Source organism: Vipera ursinii, assembly GCF_947247035.1.
Source record: "Vipera ursinii genome assembly, chromosome: 2".
In the NCBI taxonomy this organism is placed as follows: Eukaryota; Metazoa; Chordata; class Lepidosauria; order Squamata; family Viperidae; genus Vipera; species Vipera ursinii.
Window position 1 is genome coordinate 82,864,927 of NC_139513.1, and position 23,425 is coordinate 82,888,351.

A 23,425-nucleotide genomic window follows, 5' to 3' on the forward strand; every position below is an offset into this window, starting at 1 on the left:
CAACTCTTGTTATTCTGTCCATTGATTATACTACTGCATTAAAAAAATCGCCACACCATAACGGCACAGAATTCTTTTCTGCTCTGATTTCACCTATAAGCATTGAAATAAAATCAATCAATTAATTTTAAAATTGCAATTGCAATTATTTAAATGGTATAACAAAGACTCTGGTAATTGCATCTGGCTCACTGTATTGCTCTCTGGCATAAGGCATAGTGATGGACCTTAACTTCAATTATATTAAAGGAGGACTTATGGAGAAGTTGTCCATCAGCACAGACTGCCTCTAGAAATGAAACAGCCTTTCAGTAGCTGGTCTTACATGATATTTTTATCCATCATAAACTGAGGCATGGTTTTTCCAAATGGGACAACTATGACTTGGATGACTGAGAATCTCCATAGATGTGTACAATGGTTTAATTAAAACACTTTTCCATGTTTGCATGATATACATAACTTAACGATAGAGCCTGGGGTTATGCAACATGATAAATTAAAATGGTGCCACTGTTGATTGCCAGGAGACATAAGCAGAGGCACCAATATATTTCTTGTTGATCCTAGTTCGGCATCTGGTTGACACTGTGAAAAATAGGGTTTTATGTATTAAAATATTCTAATACCATGCAAATAGGGCTTGAATCTTCAAAGCATTTCAGATGAAGATAACTTCATGACATTCTAAAGCTGGGTAAAAGTATTTATGAAAATATCTTTCAATATCAAAGTTCCATGTAATTATCTTATGGAAACTGAGAGCAGAAGAAACTGGTGCTACCAATCTCTCGTTTTATGCAACTTCACATGTCAGTCAAATCAGCAAATACTCCAAAAGAGGTGCAAGTTACTTCTGTCTACAATTTGATAATATTACGGCAATGGCAGCTTGTGGCTGTCATTACAGAGAAGAAAAAAAATGACCAGTCTCCTCTCTCTACTTCTCATGGATAGACAGCAACCAAATATTATTAGAAGCATGAAAGTTTGGGACAACTCTGGCTTATAAAAAAACTGAGCAATTGTCAGTATTCAAAATTATAAAGCAAGGAGCCTTTAACTGCTCTCTCTTCCTCATTCCCTCCCTCCCTTCCTAAGGATCATACCCTGGATACCTACTGTAATTTTTTTTATTATTATTCCCATTTATATCCCGCCCTTCTCCGAAGACTCAGGGCGGCTTACAATCTAAGAAGCACAAATCAATGTGCTTAGCAATAGCCTTCATTCTATGTATATGCTTGCTTATTAGGGCTTTCGCCCCCCCCCCAAGCGGTATTATTACAAAGTCAGCTTAATTGCCCCCAACAATCTGGGTCTTCATTTTACCTACCTCGGAAGGATGGAAGGCTGAGTCAACCTTGAGCCTGGTGGGATGCGAACCCAACTTTTGCAATTTTTGTTCTAGCTGACAACTAGGAAATAGGCCTATAAAGTTTATAATATGTGTACTGCTAAGCTTGTAAGCCGCCCTGAGTCTTCGGAGAAGGGCGGGATATAAATGGAATTAAAATAAAAAAAATACTGAACTGCACTATAGTGTCTTACAGTTTTGGATATCCTCCATGAATATTGTTCAATATAACTTTGACCATGCTGGCTAAAAATTTTGAGACTTATGCTTCAAAGCACCTGAAGGACACTAGGTAGGGGAAAGCTGCTGTAGAATTTAGAGAGGGATGGAAGGAATTCTCAATGCTTGAATTACAGTATCACAGTATTTTGAAGCCTGGTACATGACACATGGGGGAATCTGATTAGCAAAAAAAACCCAAAACCACCTCACAAATGGAAACCTAGTATTGGTAGAGATCTAGCTTTCTTGACTCTTTTACTACCACCACTTACTGTATGTCTGCCTTAGTTCCTTGCTGCTTGGTCCAACTGGCATGCATAGTCTCTATACAATAGCAACAGTAATCTTTAACAGTACTGGTTTACACAGCCAACATACTGCACCCAACAATTTGGTCCTCATTTTGCCAACCTTGGAAGGAGGAAAGGCTGAGTCAATCTTGAGCCTGTCAGGATTGAACTGCTGGCTATGGCCAGAGTCAGCCTGCAATACTAAGTGTGCCACCACGGCTCCTGCAGAGACTTGACTGGATGGATTCCTTCCTTCCTTCCTTCCTTCCTTCCTTCCTTCCTTCCTTCCTTCCTTCCTTCCTTCCTTCCTTCCTTCTATCTGTTATCTGTTCGTTCCAGTATATTCTGCAAATTGTAGTTCTATTCTCCTCTTTGCAACAGGAAAATGTAAAAAGCATCAAGGCCATTATTACAGTTTAGAAAACTTTCCAATGTGACTTTGATGGCAGAAAGAATGGGAGGGGAAAATATTAGAACACAGGATTTGTCCTAGAGAGGAATGTGGTAATCCATCTAACTCTCATTCTCTTCTTTTGGCTGAATAAAGAGGACAACATCCTTTGGAATGGTTGTGGCCTGGCATTCAAGAAGACACTGTCCAAACGGGAAAGGAGAGTGACTCAGTGATACTGAGTGTCAACGACATCCGAATAGTCAAGGAAGAAGATTGTGAGGGCACTGATGCAAAGCCCTATTGCAAAGTCTTGACACTGACTGGGACTCAGGCCAACGATACAGGTTACTACCGCTGTTACTACAAGTACATCAATGCCAAAATAGAAGGCACCACTGCTGTCAGCACCTATGTGTTTGTGAGAGGTAAGAAGGGGGAAAAACTTGCTCAGCCAACCCATGCAGATTAAATTCCTAAGTGAATATATTCCTTGGCCAAAAGCTGCAATAACGTTTTTTACAATGTGATGGGAATTCGCTATTCAAAAAGTAGATTGATGAAGGAAAACTTGTTTGCACTTTAAGTTTTTAATTAGAAAAAAAGAGATGATCCTGCCTTTTGAAATGGAGATGTAGCATCAGTTTGAGCAATGCAAAGTAGAAATTGTCATGGGAAAATTTACTAGAATCCTGAAATTTGGCCGTCATTGTACTTGTCAACTAGCAACACCGCCGCCAGATTCCCGTGCCAGCTTGTTTCTTTGTTGCTTTTGTAAGTAGAAAGTACTTCAAAAAAAAACAAAACAACAGCTGCATGCACTACACCAGAAGGAAAAGCAGTATTTGCACAACCCCAGAGCCAATATATCAGCAGCCTCTAACCTTTTGGGCATCAGGGACCGGTTCTGTGGAAAGAGGTTTTTCTGTGGACCAGAGGAGGTGTGGTTTCGTATGCTACTTGCATCCCGTGGATGAGGTTTTGCTGGCTTGCGTGTTCCAGTTTCTGGCATGCCGTGGACTACTTCGATCCATAGACCGGGGGTTGGGGACCCCGGCAATATATGAATCATGACTTGAAAGTAAGGGCTGTTGTGTTGCAGGGAAATCCCCATAGGGTTCAAGAGGGGAGCTCAGAACCTCCATGCAGATTATGCAGTCAGACCAGATATTTGGATTCCTCCCTTTATCTATTTTCATTTTATTCAATTGTAGTAACAATTTTCTTCAAACAGGTTCATGGGCAATGTATAACATATATATAATAAAGGATTAGAAAAGTTAATGTAATACAATAAAACTAACGTCTAATAGTGATGACAAAAGATAATAAATAACTTCTCCGTTCAGCTTCAGTTATGAAGATCTACTGAGTTGTTTTATACATACACATGCCCAGGTAGAAAAAATATATATCTTGGATGTTTCAAAAAAGTAAATTAAAAGTTAGGCATATCTCTTTAGGAAGGGCATTCCACAGCTCAGGAATAATTTGTAATTATGTAGTAATTAATGTAATTAAGTCTGATAAGAAAGGCACTTATGATAAGGAGAGCACTTTGGGTGTAGCCTTTTGAGATACCCTGCTGTATACTTATGAGATATGAAACATACTGAAAAGGCCTGAAAACAAACTGGCAGCTACCATAGTGCACTATTTTAATATTGGAATTATATGAAACATCAAGCCCAGTGGTTAAAATTCTGGCAGGTAAGGTTTTCACTAATTAGAGTTTTTAAGATAGTCTTCAAGGAAAGCTTAATGAAAAATACCTTATTTCATGAATTTAGTTTCCACTTTTTTCTGTAGGTACTAAGATGGCATACATTTTGTTCCATCTTCCAGTTTTTCCCACATGGAAAATAATTCTTGTGAAATAGGCTAAACTGACTGACCCCAAATCTCCCACTGAGTTTCTATGGTTGAATGTAGAACTTAAAGCTCAATTTCCCTGCTACTAATCCCACTTTTTACCCACTATGACACATTTATATTCCTCCAAGAGGAAGTTACCAAAGAAGAAATTGTAGTACTTAACTAATTTTATCTACAAATGGCCCCACTGGTTGATCAACCAAAGCTTGAAGCTTGAACATCTGCCTCCACTGACTAAGGGGAATTGAGGGAGTGCCCCCCCATTCAATACAACATTTTTCTGACCCAAGAACCACTTAATCAGAATGTCACAGCCTTGTCATATCTCAGTTTCATTTTGTACTCTATAGGGAACTTCACTTGCTGGATGGCTTAAAAACACAAGAGATAATCGTTTATTGGTCCTGATATAGCCCGTTATCTGATCCTGTAATTTGTGTTTGTGGAGTCCTTTCTGCCTAACTAAAGAAAACATGGGAGTTGATTGCGAAACCACAAAATAGCTGTTGATTGTTCTGAAATTTTTGAAATATTTGTAAGCAGTATTTGAAGAAAGGTGAACTGTTGCCCACAATCCCAGGTTGCAAGAAAACACAGTTTTCCTTTCCTTATAGCTCCTATGTATAACTACACTCCTCCTCTGTGCATTCTAAATACTTATGTGCCATATCCCTCTGTCAACTGCATACAACTAGTTAAATTTGGGGGAGTAAAGAGGGAGGGCGAAGCTTTAAAAACAAATCAGTATCCATCCTCTTGTATGGTACTGTTGTAGCCATAGCCCGTCTGGAGGATTGAATTACATTGGTGCCTGGGGTGGATGTTTCTGTTGTCCTGGAATTCAGGAGCTTTTGCTTCTGTGATGCCCTACAAATACAGTAGTGGCCCAGCTTACTGGCTGCTAAATTAAACACATTGTTTGGGATATAGAGTAGTAAGTTGTTTTGATAAAAATGGAAACAAAAAGAGATGAAATAATGCATTGCTAGATATGTTAAAGAAAGATTCTATCCTCCCCCTCTCTTACACATTGCTTTGAATAATAGTAATTTATGATAGATGTTTCAAGATTTGCAGTATGTTGTAATTTTATCCATGTTAACATGCCCAATGAACTAGGTATCACTCAAATAGTATCCAAGTTTGAAATTAAGAAAGAATGTGCACTGCAGCTCTTTCAGTATGTAAACTTGTAATAACTTTCTTGCTAATATAATATATAATAATAGGATTAGTGGAAAACATATCTGTATTTTTATAATTGTTCTCTAAAACACATAGTTTTTTGACATGAAGGAATAATTATTTTCTTATATGTATATTAGTTTGATCAAATCTAGTTAAATAATGCAACTTACCACTGTTGCTATTCAGATGGAATGAAAAATATAATATAGTTCTAAAAATACCAACATATCTATTCGCTTGAACTTTGAAAACTAACTAAAATGACTGTGTTTGCTGCAGATCTTCGTCTAAGGGTTACTGCACAAATAGTCAGCCTATGTTGGAAAGCATCAGAAAAATAAACCACAGATGAATATATACAATGATAAGAAGTGACAACTTAATGATGCAAAGTACAAACATGGTTACTTAATCTTAATAAAATGTTTGCCAAAGGTTTTTCATTTCACTGAACTTCTTTCCATATCCTTTGCTAACCTGAGTACTTCTTGCAGACAATTGAGATGATATGTTACATAATTCAGTGGGGTTCTCTATTCTCAAATCCAGACTAGCAGCATTGATAAGCATCAACAACCAGATACATATTTTATGTATAATGTAGTTATGATGTCCTGTACAAACTCTGCATTCATCTGAAGGCTCTGTGTGTCCATAACAAGAGTCCATAATAAGGCAGAGACAAATGTGATGTCTTATGTATTTATCTCTCCAAGTTTCTTGTAACCTAAGAAATCTCATTCATTACCAATTACTTTTAATTAGTTACTAACCAGTTAGTAATAAAGCTCAGATGCTGTTTTTGTTTTGTAAGAATTATGGGTTATTTCATAATAAAAAAGGGAAGATTTCCCTGCCTGTCGCTTCTCTCTTTGAAATCCTCTTTCTGCAACTGTGGCTTCCCTTCCATGTGCTATTTTTCTATTGTTTCTAGAGGAGAAAATATCTTGGTGCAATTTGGAATAGTTAAGTGATGAAACAAGGATATTCATGTCACATTCATGTGGACCTAGCTAATATGTGGTCACATTACTCATCGTCCACATATATGTGTTTGTTATTGTACAACAATACTACTCTATATATCTAGGAGGGAAGCAAAATTGCCACACTGGAACTATGTCAAGGCCAAATATTATGTGATAAAAACATGTTTGAAGTCACACATATATATGATTGATTCTCATGCTGCTCGAGCCAACTAGCACATTACCTTCAGTGCTATGGACTAAGCAGAAGAACAGTCTTATTACTATAGGAAGCAAATCTTTTAAGGTATAACTGAGCATAAGTTATAATGGGAGAAAAGGACATTGAAAAATGTATTGTTTTGTTTGTTTGTTTGTATTTCATGTTACCAGTAAAGGAGAATATTTGTAGATCAGGGTTGAAATGAGGAGTCCTTGGTGCTCTCTTGCAGATGTTTTACTGTATTATCCAAACTAGGTAACATCATCACTGAGTAGCACTGATGATGTTACCTAGCTCAGGTAACAAAACATTGCAAGAAAAGAACCAAGCTCAGACAGCACCGAGGACAGCTCGTATTTCATGTTTCTAGACCTCCCGTTTCCCTCAAGGTTACCGGTACTTTAATTTTGGAACCCACATCAGATATTGCCAGTGTATCGCCATAGAGTATTAGAAATTGAAGCCCTCAAATTTTGAACCACACCAAAGCATTCTGGGCATTAACAATGTTAACTACCACTTCTTCCCATACACAAGATGGAATCTCTTTCCCTTAGCCTTAAGCACCTCTCGAGATCCCTTTCATGTGCCTCACATACCAACATCTCGCCCTTCCTTTGGATAGAGGTAACACAATGTTTAGAAAACAAGAGCTCACTTTTTTAAAGGAGAATGCTACTGCTTTTGAATTATCTGAGTATTAGTCTAGATCACAGGTCTGCAACCCGCGGCTCCGGAGCCGCTTGCGGCTCTTTCAGCCATCTCCTGCGGCTCCCAGTCCTCTGCCCATGTGCAGTCCAAAAAAAAAAGTGGGACTAAAAAAGTTCAACCAATCAATTCAAATATGCAGGGTAGGTGCATATCTCGCCTTGGCTCCACTCTTTAGTCAAACCCTGTTCTGTGCATGCGTGCATGTAAGCGCATGTGCACACATTTTTTTTGCGGCTCCCAGTTTTTCCTTTTGTGAGGGAACCGGTTCCGAGTGGCTCTTTCACTGTTTCAGGTTGCTGACCCCTGGTCTAGATCATGGACTTTGGGTATTTAGAAACCAATCTAAATTTAATATGGCCAATTAATACTGAGTCCCTGTGGTTTGCCCACTGAGCAACTGTTGCTGGTATGTTAAAATAAACCATTCTCCAATAACAAACTCAAAATAACAATAGCCAGAGGCATTAGAAGTTTGGCAGGAATTTCCCCTCACAAATGTTAGTTCTCGCTTAATCTAATCTGCCCTTGGTCTTTGCTATGAACATCTGTGGCTGCTCTTCAAATACATCCTGGAGGAATATTTATATAAAAACACAGAGATGGAATAAAATCCAAAACCTCCAGTCAGGAGCATTTAGCAACCAAGAAGCTGATGTACAGCAATGCCTATGAGGGCAATGGGGGGGAGGGGAATGCCTTAAATTAACCTTGCGCAATTGTAGGATGATGAAGTAAATTTGTTTTCTTAGCTTATAAATCCATTTTGCTCTTTGTCAGTGTAATCAAAGAGTAAGCTGAGGGCTCGGGGATATAATGAGCTTCTGGAAAAGAAATGTAAAAATGAATACTTGGGAGCAATTTGAAGGTTGGTTTAGGATAGAGGAGGCCTTGGACAGTTTCTTTTCTGCTGATCTGGGATTGGCATTCTATTCCTCTATTCCCCAAAATTCTCTGATGCTTATGAGGGTTTTGCTACCTAAGCCAATTAATTTCTAGTCTAGCTGCTCCAGAGAAAAAGTTGTGAAGATAGTTTTGCACTGTTTTCCGTAGAGCTGTGTGCTGGACAGGTTCCTTTTGGTAGACACGATTGCCTTATTCTGCTTCCTCAGAATTCCACCCACCCATTCTGAAGTCAATGCTTCGTTGGTCCTTGGCGTCACCATCCTCTTCCTCCCAGTTTGCCAGATCTCAGTGAAGATGAGTGGTTTAAGGGGTTGGGGCATTTTTTAATTATTTATTGTTAGGCCTTAATTAATTTAATTTTATTTTAACTTTTGTATGTAATGCTTTTATTGCCCTGTACACCGCCCTGAGTACTTCGGGAGAAGGGCGGTATAGAAAATAAATAAATAAATAAATAAATAAATAAATAAATAAATAAATAAATAAATAAATAAATAAATAAATTCATAGTAAGAAAGGGAAGAAGAAGAGGGAGGGAGTGAAGCACTAGCTGCAGTGATGCTTTTCTTTCTTTCTTTCTTTCTTTCTTTCTTTCTTTCTTTCTTTCTTTCTTTCTTTCTTTCTTTCTTTCTGCTTAAAGGACTTGATTCAGTAGTAAAGTAAAAATACTCCACATGATAGTGATGCCTAAACTACTGCATACTCCAATAAAACCTTTTTTCTAAGCAGATACTCAGCCATTTTCATTCATTCTTTGGTCTCCAAACAGCCCACTACTCTCTCATCTTATTCCTACCCATCTATTCATGTCACTTAGTTGATTCCCATCCCCCACACCTGCTGGATAGCATTCGTTCAAAATTTTGTACAATTTTCCCCAAATGTAATCTCTGGTTCTTCCATTGTCAGTATTCAACTGGAATTTCACATGTTCTATCATTTGCTTGTGAAGTCCTACAGTATTTACAGTAGCACCACAACAAGGATAATTTATTGACATTTTGACATACATTTTAGCCCTTTTATACATACATCCACATCGTTATTTCTCTGAATATATTTATCAACTGTCAAAAAATCAGACCATCATTTTATTCCATTCTGTTACAACATTTTGGTTTTGTTAGTTTTATAAAAGCACAACTTAGTTATTTTTCTTTATTTTATTCCTTAATTCAGGTTCTTTACAATTATTACTATTCTTCTGTGTTGTAATCTTCTAAAGTCATGATCATCACCCGAGGAAGGTGATAGATATTGACCTCCAGTTTGGAGTTTAGAGTTCAGTTTTGGCACATTTGGCCAGTATTTCATGACGACAACCAAAATTGATTTTTTTTCTTGAGTATGCTCACCCTATTTCTTGAAAGCTCTTTCTAGCCAGCTTGATAAATGTATTTGAGCTGTTGTTGAAGATGGGTAGAGCTTCTACTCTGAATGATTGGGCATAGGCCATATATTAATGTGTTGCAATTTCTATAGATTACATGAGTCTCTTGGAAAAGATTAATCAGACTCAGAAGTTGAGGTGTGTTTGCATTCCTATCAGACTGTCAGAACACCAAAAATTCCATAGCCAAATTTTGTTTACAAGCTATCAGAAAACACATTTGAATTTTATCTGGCTTTAAAACCATTCAATTTGCTGATAATACCATCTCTGCAGGTTTAAAATAATAATGATAAATGATTTGTGGTCCAAGGATCAGAGGAGAAATTTCATATGCCCAAATTAATTTATTTATATAAAATTGTCAGATGAATGTTATTTTCCATTTTCTCAGTAGTGATTCTGCTATTTTATGTTTTATAGTGTTATTTTTAATTTTCAAGGTTGTTTTAGTTGTATCTTGTATGCTATATACAACTAGTCAATGACTATAAATAAAAATATTATTACTCTAGGTAAGCTTGGATAATTTATTATGGAGATTTCCTTGCAAGCAAGCCACCAGCTAGTAGGAACATATGTACTCAGGTTGTTAGCGGAAAAAATATCCATTTTAAAATTAAAAAAAAAATCTCCGGTATATGTTTCATCATTTTTTTTATAAAAGGGCCCATGTGTGTGGTGTTTTATAGAGAGCAATGTATAAAAAAATAACTATTTTTCAATTGTGAGGTGTTTGAGTTTCTTTGTCTTTTTACTATATCTGCATAAAATGTACTCTGTGCAGTAAGAATTATTATTTAACCTGTAACCCCTGTATGCAAAATACTAAACAAAACTCTGAAATGTTAAGAAAAGCCTTTTTCATTCAGAAAAGCATTTTCATTCAGGTTCTCCATTCAGAAATGCCTGATTTTTCTATTGTCTAGTTGTTTTAACTGGGCACAGTATGGATTTTGCCATTTATCTATTTATCTACATTTGTATAGGCATCCATTTTACATAGTGACTCTGGGGGGAAATACCCAATAAAGTACATAAAAAATATTAAAACCACAATTTCAATTAATAATAAAAAGAAGGTAAAAACTACAAAAGATACAGCATGTCAAGAAATCATACAAGAGTGCATCTGGTTAACTATCACAGGGGTCTCCAACCTGTGGGCCATGGTCCAGTAGTAGGCCATGGCCTGCTGGCCACCAGGCCACAGGACAGGCTGGCCAGTACATGCACATGTGCGTGCACACACCCCAACTCATAGTAGCACCATGGCCACAGAGTGCAAAAATGAGATGCCACTGTGCTGTGCAAAAACAGGAGGCCCCTGCACTGCGGGACACAAAACCAGGATGCTGCTGCACTGCGGGGCACAAAAATGGGACAATGAAGTGCCTTGGGGTGCGTAAACAGGACGCTGCTGCGATATGGGGCGCGAAAATGGGGCCCTGCACCACCCAAGAACGGGGGAAGGGTTAGTATCACATGGATGCTAGCCCCGCCCCATTTGCATCACATGCATACATACGTATAAATGCTTCCCCCTCCCTTTCCCTTTGGTCCACCAACTGAGAAAGGTTGGTGACCTCTCAACTATCATATAGCCATCTAAAGGCTTCACTCAAACATTTCATTCCCAAGTTCATTGGCAAAACCATGTTTTGACTATCTTCCAGAAGGCTAACAGGGTTAGAGCCAGCCTCACCTTGGGGGGCGTGATTTTTGTTTATTAGCACTAACCAAGGCAATAGTAGAAAAGACATGATTTAATTCAAAATAAGAACAAGCACATAATCCATATTATAAGTAAATCTTGAGTCCAAGATGATGACACATGAGACGGTATATTTGTGAGAACCATCTGAAACTTGTATACCATAATTCAAGCACTAAGCATTAGCATAACCCATACGAATTAAAATAGTTTGGTTTGGTCCAAGCAAAGTTGACTATAGAGAAATCTCTTATGATCTCACTTGAGTTTTAAGTGCTTTGGCTATGAAATGTGAGAAGGTATGATGAAGATATGCCTAGCCTAACCTAACCTAGCATAAACCCTATACAATATTTATAGACATAGAATGTAAGATTATACTGAGCCTAACACAAACATAAATATGAATAAAATCTAAACACTCTTAATCCACAGTTCGGATCATGTTTTATAAAAGTGCTTTTGCATTTACTTTCTTATCTTTTTTATTTGTTCCAACTTTGGTATCATTCTTCATAGCAATTAGTTAACAAACCAAAACAGTTTCTAGACACTGATCACATTTCCTTTGTTCTTTGCTGCAATTCTCTCCACCCTCCACATTTTCTCCTCTTCTCAGATTTTGACCAGCCTTTCATTAATAAACCGGAGACGCTTCTTATCTACAAGAAGGAAAGTATCTGTGTCCCATGCCTGGTATCTGTTCCAGATCTTAACATCACTTTGCTGTTGGTAAGCAATGTTTTGTTTTGGGGTTTTTTCTCTGAAAGATTCAGGATCCTACCTTATTGGCAGGCTTTCCAGCACAAACAGAAGTTGGGGAAAAAAAACCTCCTCGAGATAAATAGAGTGGGGGGAAAAGCAAACTTGCTAAAATGATGGCCTTTGAAAAGTTCTAGAGTCTGCTAAAACTATGACCTTTAAAAATTTCTGCCCCAGATACTGTATTTTTCTTTTTCTTTTTCCTTTGGTCTTAGTTTGCTTTTGCATTGCTGCCTTTGGATTTTCTGTGGATTACGTTACTATGCTAATGATCTTCCTGGAGAAGCCTAAAACCACAACACAGAGGTTTTTTAGTAAAAGAGAAGAAATTTCTGGAAGCAAGAAAAATATTTCATTAGTATTGTTTTTTTGGAGGGGGGTGCTGCAGTGCCTGACACAGCAATGCAAGAAGGGCAGTTTTTAGAAATTGCAGTGTTTCTGAGAAGGTTATAAGGACCATTTCTTACAACCCTTGACCTTATTTCTTATAACTCAAAAACCAAACTCAGGTTCTCTGTTAGCCAATTTTCATTGGCAAATATATTAAATGATAGTCGGACCGAAGCCAAGGATATGAGTTCACAACCCATGTAGTACTTTCATTTTTAGTCTCCTGCTCAGGAATTACTGCTATCTGCTGATAATATTTAGATCACACTAAATATTTCACTTTTCCTCTTTCTTTCTTTTTTTTTTAAAAAAATGCTTTGTTGTCTAAGCCAGAGGTCCCCAATCTTTTGGGCACCAGGGACTGGTTATGTGGAGAGAGGTTTTTCTGCGCACCAGAGAGTGCGTGGTTTTGTGTGCTGCCTGCATCCCGCAGATGGGGCTTTGCTTGTTTGTGCGGCCCAGTTGCTGGCATGCCCGGTACCAGTCCATGGACCAGGGGTTGGAGATCCCCGCTCTAAGCAATTCCAGTTCATTGAGATAATAAATTGCTTGATAAATGATTCATTACAGTTACTGTAGATAGAATTCACAAAGGGAGATTCTGTGGACATAATGGCAGAGCAAAGAATGAACAAAACTATAAATGATGCTTTATTTCATCAACAAGACAAACCCTAAAACAGGAACTGGCTGCAGCAGCCATTTGGTGAAGTTGTGGAAGTTATCCCTGCATTTCTAAACAGAGTTCCCAAAATGTTATTTCTAGACAACTTCTGTCATCTATCCTGATGGAAAGAACATTCTCTGGGACAACAAACGAGGAATGCTAGTCCCCACTCTCCTGATCAAGGATTCCTGGTTTGTGCAGTGTGAAACTCTCATTGATAAGAAATCTTTCAAATCTAGTTTCTTCATTGTCCACATTGCAGGTGAGTTTTGGAACTGTTTGTTTTGCAACTGGTATATAAAATTGCAACTAATAAGGTGCATAATAAGAAGTTCTTTAAGGCATGTTGTTATAACTGTGGTTTAAGCAGTGGCTAGGTCAGTGGTGGTGAACCTATGGCACGGGTGCCAGAGGCAGAGCCCTCCCTGTGGGCACCCGCGCCATGCTTCGGAGGTGGCAACTGTCCCTCTTCAACCAGCTGCCCCCCAGATGTGTCCCTCCCCACGAGCAACATTGAGGTGACCACACCCACCTTGGCCACACCCACCCAATCTTCCATGACCACCACAGCCACACCCATCCAGTAGACCATGCCCACCTGGCACCCAGCGATAAATAAGTGGGTTTTGGGTTGCAGTTTGGGCACTCGGTCTCTAAAAGGTTCGCCATCACTGGGCTAGGTCATTGATTCAGAGGAGGAACGTCAAGCATGAATACTAATCCCAGTCCAGAACTTGATCACCAGAACCTCTGGGGCAGAGATACTTCTCTCTCATGCTGAAGAACAACAAAGAACTCCAAATTTATCTGTTTCCAGATAAAGATTGCGGTAACAGTGTTCAGTGGTGAAGTGCATGCTTGTAAACATAGGCACTGACACCTTCACACTCTTAGTTTCACCCCACCTCCATTACTTCTCCATATACCTCTATCCCAGAATGTTCCTTAAGGAGGTAATGCACGTATAACTTCACAACTCGCTTTCTCTTAACTCTTTGCCCTCTTTTTCTATTTCTCAAATGAGCATTTGTAATTTTCAGTCTCTCATTCTCATTCTCTGTCCCTCACCTCTCTCTCCAATACATGCTCTTCCCAAGAAGCATCTCATCTTATCCCAATCATTAATCTATCACTTTTCCATAACAGCACATATTTTTAACTTTTGCCTATTGCCACAACCATACAGTTGTACTAACATAGAGACTTATACATTAAACACACAAAAAAGCATGCATACCTTAAGGAGTAAACAACTATTGCTGACAGAAATTATTGCAGAATTAGAAGAAAGTAAAATAGCATTAAAATTGAAGGGAAATAAGAAAAGGATTGGGGCAAATAAAATTTTATACATATTTTTAATACAGTGGTACTCATCACTGTTTTTCATGGCAACATACTTTATAAGGCATATTCCTCATCCAAAATGCATTTGTTCTCTGGTTTTGGCCACTACAACTTTTGGACAATTGTAGGACGATGATAATTATATAAGAAAGAGATTATTGTTTTTAGGCAAGAATTTACACATTCATTCCAAGAATAGCATGAGAACGCAGTTCAATGGCAAAGAATTTATCAAATGTAAGTAAGCGGGCCTAGAATGCCAGTGAATCTGCAATGTGTGATTTTGCTTACATAGTGACATTTTAGTCCCTTAAAGCAAAAATTCTGTTTCACAAGGAAAAGTTGAACTCTATTTGTTTAAATAGCTGTCTTTTTCCTAACTACATTTTCTACCAGGGAACGAGCTTTATGACATTCAGCTGTTTCCAAGGAAGGCCATGGAGCTATTGGTGGGAGAAAAACTAGTTATTAACTGCACGGTATGGGCTGAATTTAATTCAGGAGTTGATTTCCAGTGGGATTACCCTGCAAAACAGGTATGAATTAACATTTGATTTTCTTTTCTTTTTAGCCTCTATAGTTAATATGTCGTAACTCATTTTTGTTATTGGTCTGTAGCAGGGGTGTCAAAGTGGCAGCCCACAGGCTGGATACATCACATGCAGGCCATGCCCACACTGGCTCCACAGAGGCAAAAAACATTGTGATATGTCATGTCACACGATCGAGTTTGACACCTGTGGTCTATAGGGAAGGGAGGGAGGGAGGGAGGAAAAGTTTTCAATGTTCCCTGCCAGCTTCCCACAGAGAAACTCAATGGAGAAGCTGGCAGGAAATCGAAAGTTGCTCTTGCTCCCATTGCTTTTTTGCCCAAGTGTGGTGTTCTTTCTGTTTCTCTGTTTAGTCAAGGAAATATCTCTGAAACAAAGACTCAGTGGGCCACAGGTGGTCTAGTTTTGCATTCAATTTCTACTCCCAAATTCTCTTTCAGAATAGCCCCATGTAGAACACGATACAATAGTCAAGGCTTGGATAATGTTGTGAAATGTGCTCTTCATCATAGCCATCACCTGCAAATCCATTGAGCTGAAGAATGAGTAGCACTCCCAATGGCTGAACTGCTCTTTCAGGATGAGGGCATATTTCACTAAAATAGGGTATAGCTTTGTCTACAAGTGCAGCTATCCAACTACATCATTTTAGCCTCTGATGCTAATTTTTTTTTAACTAGGTAAAAACAAGAACAAGAGCAACTTGGTTAAGTTTTTAAAGAGTTCTTAAACTGCACCTTCATCTACTTCCACTATTTTCAGTGTGAACCTGGCTGGTTTGTAGCATTTAATACATGTTCCAAAGTACAGCCACAACTGAGGACAAGTTAAATGTCTTATTTGTCAGGCCAAGAACTCACTCCACTAAAGCTATGCTATCCACATTTTTACTATGTTCCTTGTGATTTCTGTTTAGATAATGACTTTGAATATGGAATATGGCTGGACTTGCCATGAAATAACTCCAGGGTGGGTGGGTGAGTGTTCATGTATCAAAGTTCTTTGGGAGCAACAGAAGATGGTGACTGAATAGGAAAAAAGACAAGAGCACCCTCTGACAAGTTTGGGCACCTTGGTTGACCTTTGACTCATCCCTCATTGTCTTTTTCAATATTCCTATTTCCTCTTGACTTCTTGTTATATAGGGGAGCTTACAGAATACGTGCTAGAATTTCATATCCTTACTGTTGGGCAATTTTTCACATAATTAAAAGAATACACTTCAAAAACTCACCAAATAGAATGTTAACATATAAGGACATAGTTTTCCTTGACATCTTGGGAAAAATATTTTGTAGATAGTAATATTCGTATGAGTTTCCAACTATAGTATCAACTGGTTTAATTAATTTATCTTGAGTGAATCCTTTGAGAGATACAAACCATCTTGTAACGGGAAAAGCTGTGTTTTTATGCCTCTGAATTTCATTTCTTCTAATATCAGCTCTGTTTTCCCCTCTATCTCTTCTGGCAGATGAATCGGAAAGTGTCAGAATTGCCTGAGAGGCGGTCCCAGCAGACCCATACTGAACTCTCCAGCATCTTGATCATCCAAAATGTGAGCCAACAGGACCTGGGAAAATACACATGCAAGGCTAGCAGTGGGGAGCAGAACTTGAAGGAGAGCATAGATGTCATCGTGCATGGTAAAAACCACTAACTCAGGCTAAGAAAACCTGTTAAGTTCTTTTAGATTCTTGTTAGCCCCCATCAGAACTGTGATGGGACTATAATTCCCCACAGCACAGTTAACCTCTGGGCAAGTATGTAATGCTTTGGCTAGAAGAAATAAAAAATGTGACCCTGGGAAGGAATTGAGGTGGTATGTTGCCATACATGTTGTTCTCCACATAAGATTTAATGAGATAACCTTACAAGAAGAAACATCAGTACAGGATTACTATTCTTGTCTAGTAGCTAAGTAAATATCAGTCACCGGGGAAATCAGGAGAGCCAGGCAGTTCAAATGTGTATAAAGATTCATTGTAAGCTTAAGCTTTCTACAAGAATTTGAACTACTTACGGTCAAGGGCAATTAGTGGGAGTTAAAAATAGAAAGGAATTCAAGGTGGGCTGGACTTAAATCTCCTGTGGGCATGAAGGGACTCATGATTGATGACACATTTGACCCCTCCCTCAGGCTCAGCCTGGTCATCTCCTACAGTAAAGGATGTATTGCTTGGTATCTAATGTATCAAGAAGTTGTTGAGTTGCCCTCCATGGTCCTAGGATTGGAGTGGGAAGGTATGTGCATCATACTTTACAGAGAACTGAGTGCAATGTCTTTTTGAATAATTAAGTACCCATTTTAATGTCAAAAAGCAATAAGTATATTAGTTTCCTGGTGTTTTTCGTCCATGTTGTTAGTTTTAAAACAGTTTATCTTCAGTTTTACATACTGTATATAGCACTCATATTGGATAACGGTGCAGCCAAAGTAGGAAAGTTAAGGCTTATGTGTCTTGGAAACATCTATAAGAGCCTTGGTAGAGCAGTGGGCTAATGCCTCCTTAAGTAACACCAGCTGCCTGCAATTAGTGCAGGTTGGCATCCCACCAGGCTCAAGGTTGACTCAGCCTTCCATCCTTCCGAGGTAGGTAAAATGAGAACCCAGATTGTTGGGGGCAATTAAGCTGACTTTGTAATAATGCCGCTTGGGGGGGGGGCAAAAGCCCTAATAAGCAGGCATATACATAGAATGAAGGCTATTGCTAAGCACATTGATTTGTGCTTCTTAGATTGTAAGCCGCCCTGAGTCTTCGGAGAAGGGCAGGATATAAATGGGATTAAAAAAAAAATCTACATGACCAAGAGCTGCAGATAGTATATTTATTTATGTATTTAATTTATTAAGGGTAATATGGCCTTTTTGGACAACCCCCATTTTTCCTGTTAGTATCTATGACTGGCACATTGCTGAGCATACCATATACAACTGAAGATAACCTTTGGCCCAAAGAACATTGTGCACACTATTGCAGGAAATGTGCAAGATTAATCATTCACAAATGCCCATTCAAAAATGCTTCTTTGCTTGAACAGGAACATTCTGGCAAAAGAAGTATAAAGCATTCAATTAACTTCTATGATGAAATAATATTTATTTATTAATTACCAAAGTAATGTCCCTTTTTTATTTTTTCCAATACATAAGGTGGCTTAAAATAAATAAAAAAATGTAGGATACAAATCATAACAGAAAAATCAAAACTAAAATCTTCCAGTCAATTAATTAATAGTAAACCTTAGCAAAACAGAATTTTAACTATCTTCCTAAATATTAGGACAGCAGGTACCAAATGGGAATCAGACAGGAGAAGGCTGTTTTCCATGTACTCAATAACAAAGTTTCTGGCACTACTCTGGGAGCATTCCTCAAAGGTCATTTTCTCCTGATCTGAATAACTGGGAGCTTCTTAGTGGATAAATAAGTACATTAGCATTCCTAGTATATATTTTTTTAAAAAGCAGTCAGTGTAGCACTGTGTTTTTGTGGCGTGAAATGTAAATTGGTGTATCATTTTTATATCTGGATAAAAACAAAGATGTACAAATCTAATGAGTGGGTCTACATCAGGGGTAGGCAACCTTGGCTCTTTTATGACTCGTGGACTTCAACTCCCAGAATTCCTGAGCCAGCTGGCTCAGGAATTCTGGGAGTTGAAGTCCACGAGTCATAAAAGAGCCAAGGTTGCCTACCCCTGGTCTACATCCATAAAATTAAAAATTTCCTGTGGAATAGATATCTCTACTCTTGCATCAGCAAACGTGTTTAACAATTCTTATTCTGTTCACCTCTCTCCCCTGTTCTTCTTTATCCAACTGATTTTACAGAGAAGCCATTTATCTACGTGGAAAGGAAAAAGGGCCCAGTGATAGAAGCAACGGTGGGAGATGAAATTGTGAAGCTACCAGTAAAGGTGGTTGCCTATCCCCAGCCTGAGTTCCAGTGGTAATACATTCTTTTTAGCACACAAAGTCTTTTTTGGATTTAGAGGCAGAGGAGGGAATTAGAAAAGAGAAAAACCACTACAGGTAGTACCTCAACTTACCTGACTACAATTTTGTGTGTTTGGCAATCATTAAGTGAGTAACCACTATCATTAAGCTAATCTACAGTCACTAATCAAATTATTGTTCATTATGGGACAAAAAGTGAAAGGTTAACTACCGGTAATTATGGTCACTTGGCCATGTGAGGCTACAAGTGGCTGTAAATGAGATCAATTACCGAGCCCCTGAAATGTAGTCATGTGACTGTGGGGGGTGGGGCAGCCATCAGAACTTTGAAACAGGATGATGAGTACCTTGGAGGGGGTCTATTGTAACTTTGAACAGCCGCTAAGCGGCCAGTCACAAGTTGAGGACTACTTGTATTGTCATAAAGGTTGTGCAGATATCTATTTTAAAAGAGGAGATGCTTCCTCCTGCGATGGGAAGACTTAGCTTTGGATGTCTATTTTCAAAATCTTTGTTCCCTGTGGATCTCCTTTACCAATATAATTTAATATCTTACATAAGGAAGAAAGTCATGAGAGACATAAACCTTCTCAGCCCATATTTCTGGAAGATATTTCAGGTGGTGGAAAGATTATTCTTTTTTTATTCATACCATTGCCAAACATATGAAAGCACACGGTTGCTCATATATGAGCCCACAGAAAAGAAATGGCTCTATAGCACCATTTAAAAGTCAGAGGCATTTCTTATTGAATGAAATAATACCAAAGCAGCAACAGTTCCAGGTTCAGCCTGTACTTCCTAACAGCAACGTAGGTGCCAGTCAAATTTAAATGACCCTTTGAAGATAAGGTGATACAAAATTTACAGTTATAGATCCACTTCAGATTTGAAGGCTAAAAAAAATAATCAGAGAGCAGAGGTGCATAAACCTACCGTAGTAACTCCTTATCATTACTTAAATTCATTGTGTGTTTTGGAGGAGCGACTGTAGCTACATGATCTTGGGAGAGGAGGGGGGAGTTCAGATGGTTTAAGGAATTTCAGACATTTCTATCAGTGTTGACCAAGATACAAAGTAAACGAGCAACATAGGCATCTTATTATTTCATTCAGCAACCTATATACGTGTGTGTGTAAATTTTTTGGATTGCTAACAAAGAATTAAAGGGAGACAGATATGATCATTTCAAACTTATTTGTTCCCATCAGTCAGCTATACCCTTCTGAGATTCGAACCTGGGCCAACTGCGTCTTAAGCAGTTGTTTTAACCCCTAGGCCACAGGCTCTCTGTCTTTCTTTGTTAGCTGAGAAGCAAGGGAGATATGTGTTAAATGTTTGTTAAGTATTTAGAATGCACTTGCTTGGGCCCCAAACACGGGACAAATCTTATTTCTTGTCAGCCATACCCTTCTGAGATTCGAACCTGGGCCAACTGCGTCTTAAGGCCTAAGCAAGTGCATATATATATATATATATATATATATATATATATATATATATATATATATATATATATATATATATTGCCCCTTGATGGTGCTTCTCAGCAGATTTCACAGTAAGCTTTTCTTAGGAGAAAATGAGTGAATTGGCTGAAGTCCCATGGCTACTTTTTAGAAGCCTAAGCTATATACATACCTTCTTTTTCTGCTTCTGCCCAGGTTTAAGGATGGAAAGTTAATTTCCAACAGGCAATCTCAATATTCCCTCCAGATCAAGGATGTGGCAGAGCAAAACTCTGGCTCTTATACACTGGTCCTGAAGAATGGGTTAGCTGGACTGGAGAAGAGCATTAACCTTCAACTGGTGGTCAATGGTGAGGAAGAACCAGATGACTTACGAGAAGAAAGTCTTCAGGCATATAGCAGTTAAATCTATCTTTATTCCTGATTTGTTTTATTCCACAAAAATGCTTTCCCAGATCTACCAAATTAGGCATGGCATGCTGAGGTTGGACTAGGAGGAGTTGATTGCTGCTAAGCCATTTCCTCTCTCTCTTGGATAGAATAAAATTTTATATGAAAGCTGCAAATAGGTTTATCTTCTTTCTTTATTTACTATTTTTATCTATATTCTTTTTTATTTCTGTTTTATTTTGGATTTACCAGGGTACTTTGCCTTTTTACTGGGTAGTGTGAGAGCATATTTATAAGTTTCTGGGAGTTAATTCTTCCCAAGAGAAGAATATGGATGACTAAAAGCAGTAGCAACACTTCAAAAATAGGGAGAGTTGGCCTGGAGGGGTTTTGACATGTGAATCGAAAAGAAGGGCATAAGCAGTCACCCAAAATGGCAAATCATAAGGCTGATAACTTTATCACAATTATGCTTTCAGTTCCTCCACAAATCCTTGAGAAAGAAGCATCTTCACCAAACATTTATTCTCGTAAAAACCGGCATGTACTCACCTGCACTGTCTACGGCATTCCAGCTCCAGAAAAGATACAATGGCAGTGGAGGCCTTGGACACCTTGCCGAATGTTTCCCCAGCACAGTCTGTAAATGTCTTTCTTTTTAAAATATATACTGAATTCTCAATACCGCACAAGATGGAAAATTTTGACAGGTCTGCTCAGGCTAGTGCACATGTGCTAAGTCAACCATGTTGAAGCCACTTCAGTTGTATCACGTGGCTGGACAGTAAGCCATTTGGATGTAATGAGGGTTGTGTGAAAGAGGTTTGGACAGTGATACTGGAATACTCTTGCATTATATAATCTTTCCGTGGCTTAATATTGATCTTGATCTTGATCTTAATATTGATCAAGAGCTAGCTCAGGTCTCTTTTTTGTGTTTAAAACTCACATGGAAAAGACTTGACTCTTTTTGTATGTGTATAAAATAGACTGGTATATTTATGGAAATTTGGACCAAAATCTGTACATGACTATAGACGAAGTCCGTTGGCTCCTCTTACAAGTGTGAATTGTATGCTTTCCAAATGGCTCAGAGCCATACAAGATAAAAAAATGTGACATATCTACAATAGTTTTTGATTGGAACTGAAAGCGTGCTGCTGACACGGGGGATTTTAGTTTTTCTTCCATCCTTAAACATCCTATTTCTAGGACTGTGGATTTCGATTCAGAGAGGACAAGGTGCTTTGGATCATCTAACACAGACATGTCAAACACAAGGCCCGGGGGCCGGATCCAGCCTGCAAAGTGGTTTCATGTGGCCCGCGAAGCCATCCTGGAAATAGTGAAGGAACGGCCGCCACTGCCTTGGCCCTGGCCCAGAGACCCTCCTTCTACCAGAGACCCTCAGATCTGTCCCACTCCTGCCCAGGCCCCCATAGGCAGCCTTGATGCGAACGATGTAGAGCTGGCCACGCCCACCCAGTAGGCCATAAGCACTCTAGCCCCACCCACCCAGTAGGCCACGCCCACCCAGGCCATACCCACCCGGCCCCCTGAGGGCAACCGCAATGCTTGATGCAGCCCTCAATGAAATTGAGTTTGACACCCCTGATCTAACACCTCCAATCAAGGGCAAAATCTAACACCTCCTATCAGGCTCTTAAACCCAACAGGTCTTTTGCCAAGTTGGTGTGGCAGGTTTACGGAGTTGCCAATTGGCAATTAAGTGTGCACCCCATGTAGTCCATTGCACCTTTTCTTCTTGTCCAAAATAATACAGCACCCTGCTATTTTCTAATTGGAGAAAACAGTCTTTTAATTGTTTGTACTTAGCAACAGAAAAAGGAGAAATGGCAGATCTGTAGGATTTTTTAAAAAAATATTTATAGAAAATTCACACTGCTGACTGAAGATTACTAAATAGAAAGTAATGGTTTTGATTTAGTGTTCGATTTAAAAGCAGACTTGGAAGATTAATGGGAAGGTTTTCAGAGGTGTATTTCAGTAGCTTTGTTATTCACCAAAATAATGCATGAAACCCAATCCATGCATGCCATTTGTGATTCATGTACTTTAAAAGATTCCATTAGTATTAATAGATAAAACTTTTATATGAGTAAATGGAAGGCGATATTTGGAGTTAATCTTCAATGTGGTTTGATGAAATTCTTAAGAGAATTTGTGTAAATCAAGAGTTTTTCTCCAGAGACTTTAAGACATTTTTAAGAAAAATGTTCTTGTTCTTGCTTCATCAAGCCTATTTGTTTCTCAGTCAAATTGGCAAAGCACAATAATTCAGATATTACAAACATTCCTGAGGAACTCTTAAATGGACCATACAGAACTGTAATTTAATCTATTGCACAACAAAACTAATATCAGTTGCTGGGAAATCGCAGCAACTTGTGTTCTGTGGCTGGGCTTCTTCGTCTTGCCACAATGGGAAGCTGAAATCAGAATTAGATTGATTCATCTGGGTTCTTATAGAAGATTCCATTCATATGCACGTTTTAGGCAAAGATACAATGATTAATTGCAATATTAAGGGCTGGATAATATCTAAAAATATAAGTAAAAAGAGAAATAGAAATACATATGGAAAGTCTTCACTGCTTTTGTAGATGGAAATTCAGTTGCTACCTGTCAAAAGGAA

General features: G+C 38.5%; 1 protein-coding gene across 1 annotated transcript in view; it reads left to right on the forward strand.

The window, feature by feature from the left end:
* Window positions 1–23,425, forward strand: part of FLT4 (fms related receptor tyrosine kinase 4) — a 114,668-nt gene that overhangs the window by 41,382 nt on the left and 49,861 nt on the right. The window contains exons 3-10 of the mRNA XM_083352287.1: window positions 2,417–2,688; window positions 11,852–11,964; window positions 13,151–13,313; window positions 14,795–14,934; window positions 16,424–16,595; window positions 18,784–18,901; window positions 20,575–20,729; window positions 21,249–21,411. Coding sequence (XP_083208413.1) covers window positions 2,417–2,688; window positions 11,852–11,964; window positions 13,151–13,313; window positions 14,795–14,934; window positions 16,424–16,595; window positions 18,784–18,901; window positions 20,575–20,729; window positions 21,249–21,411 — 1,296 coding nt within the window. The remainder of the gene's footprint in view (window positions 1–2,416; window positions 2,689–11,851; window positions 11,965–13,150; window positions 13,314–14,794; window positions 14,935–16,423; window positions 16,596–18,783; window positions 18,902–20,574; window positions 20,730–21,248; window positions 21,412–23,425) is intronic.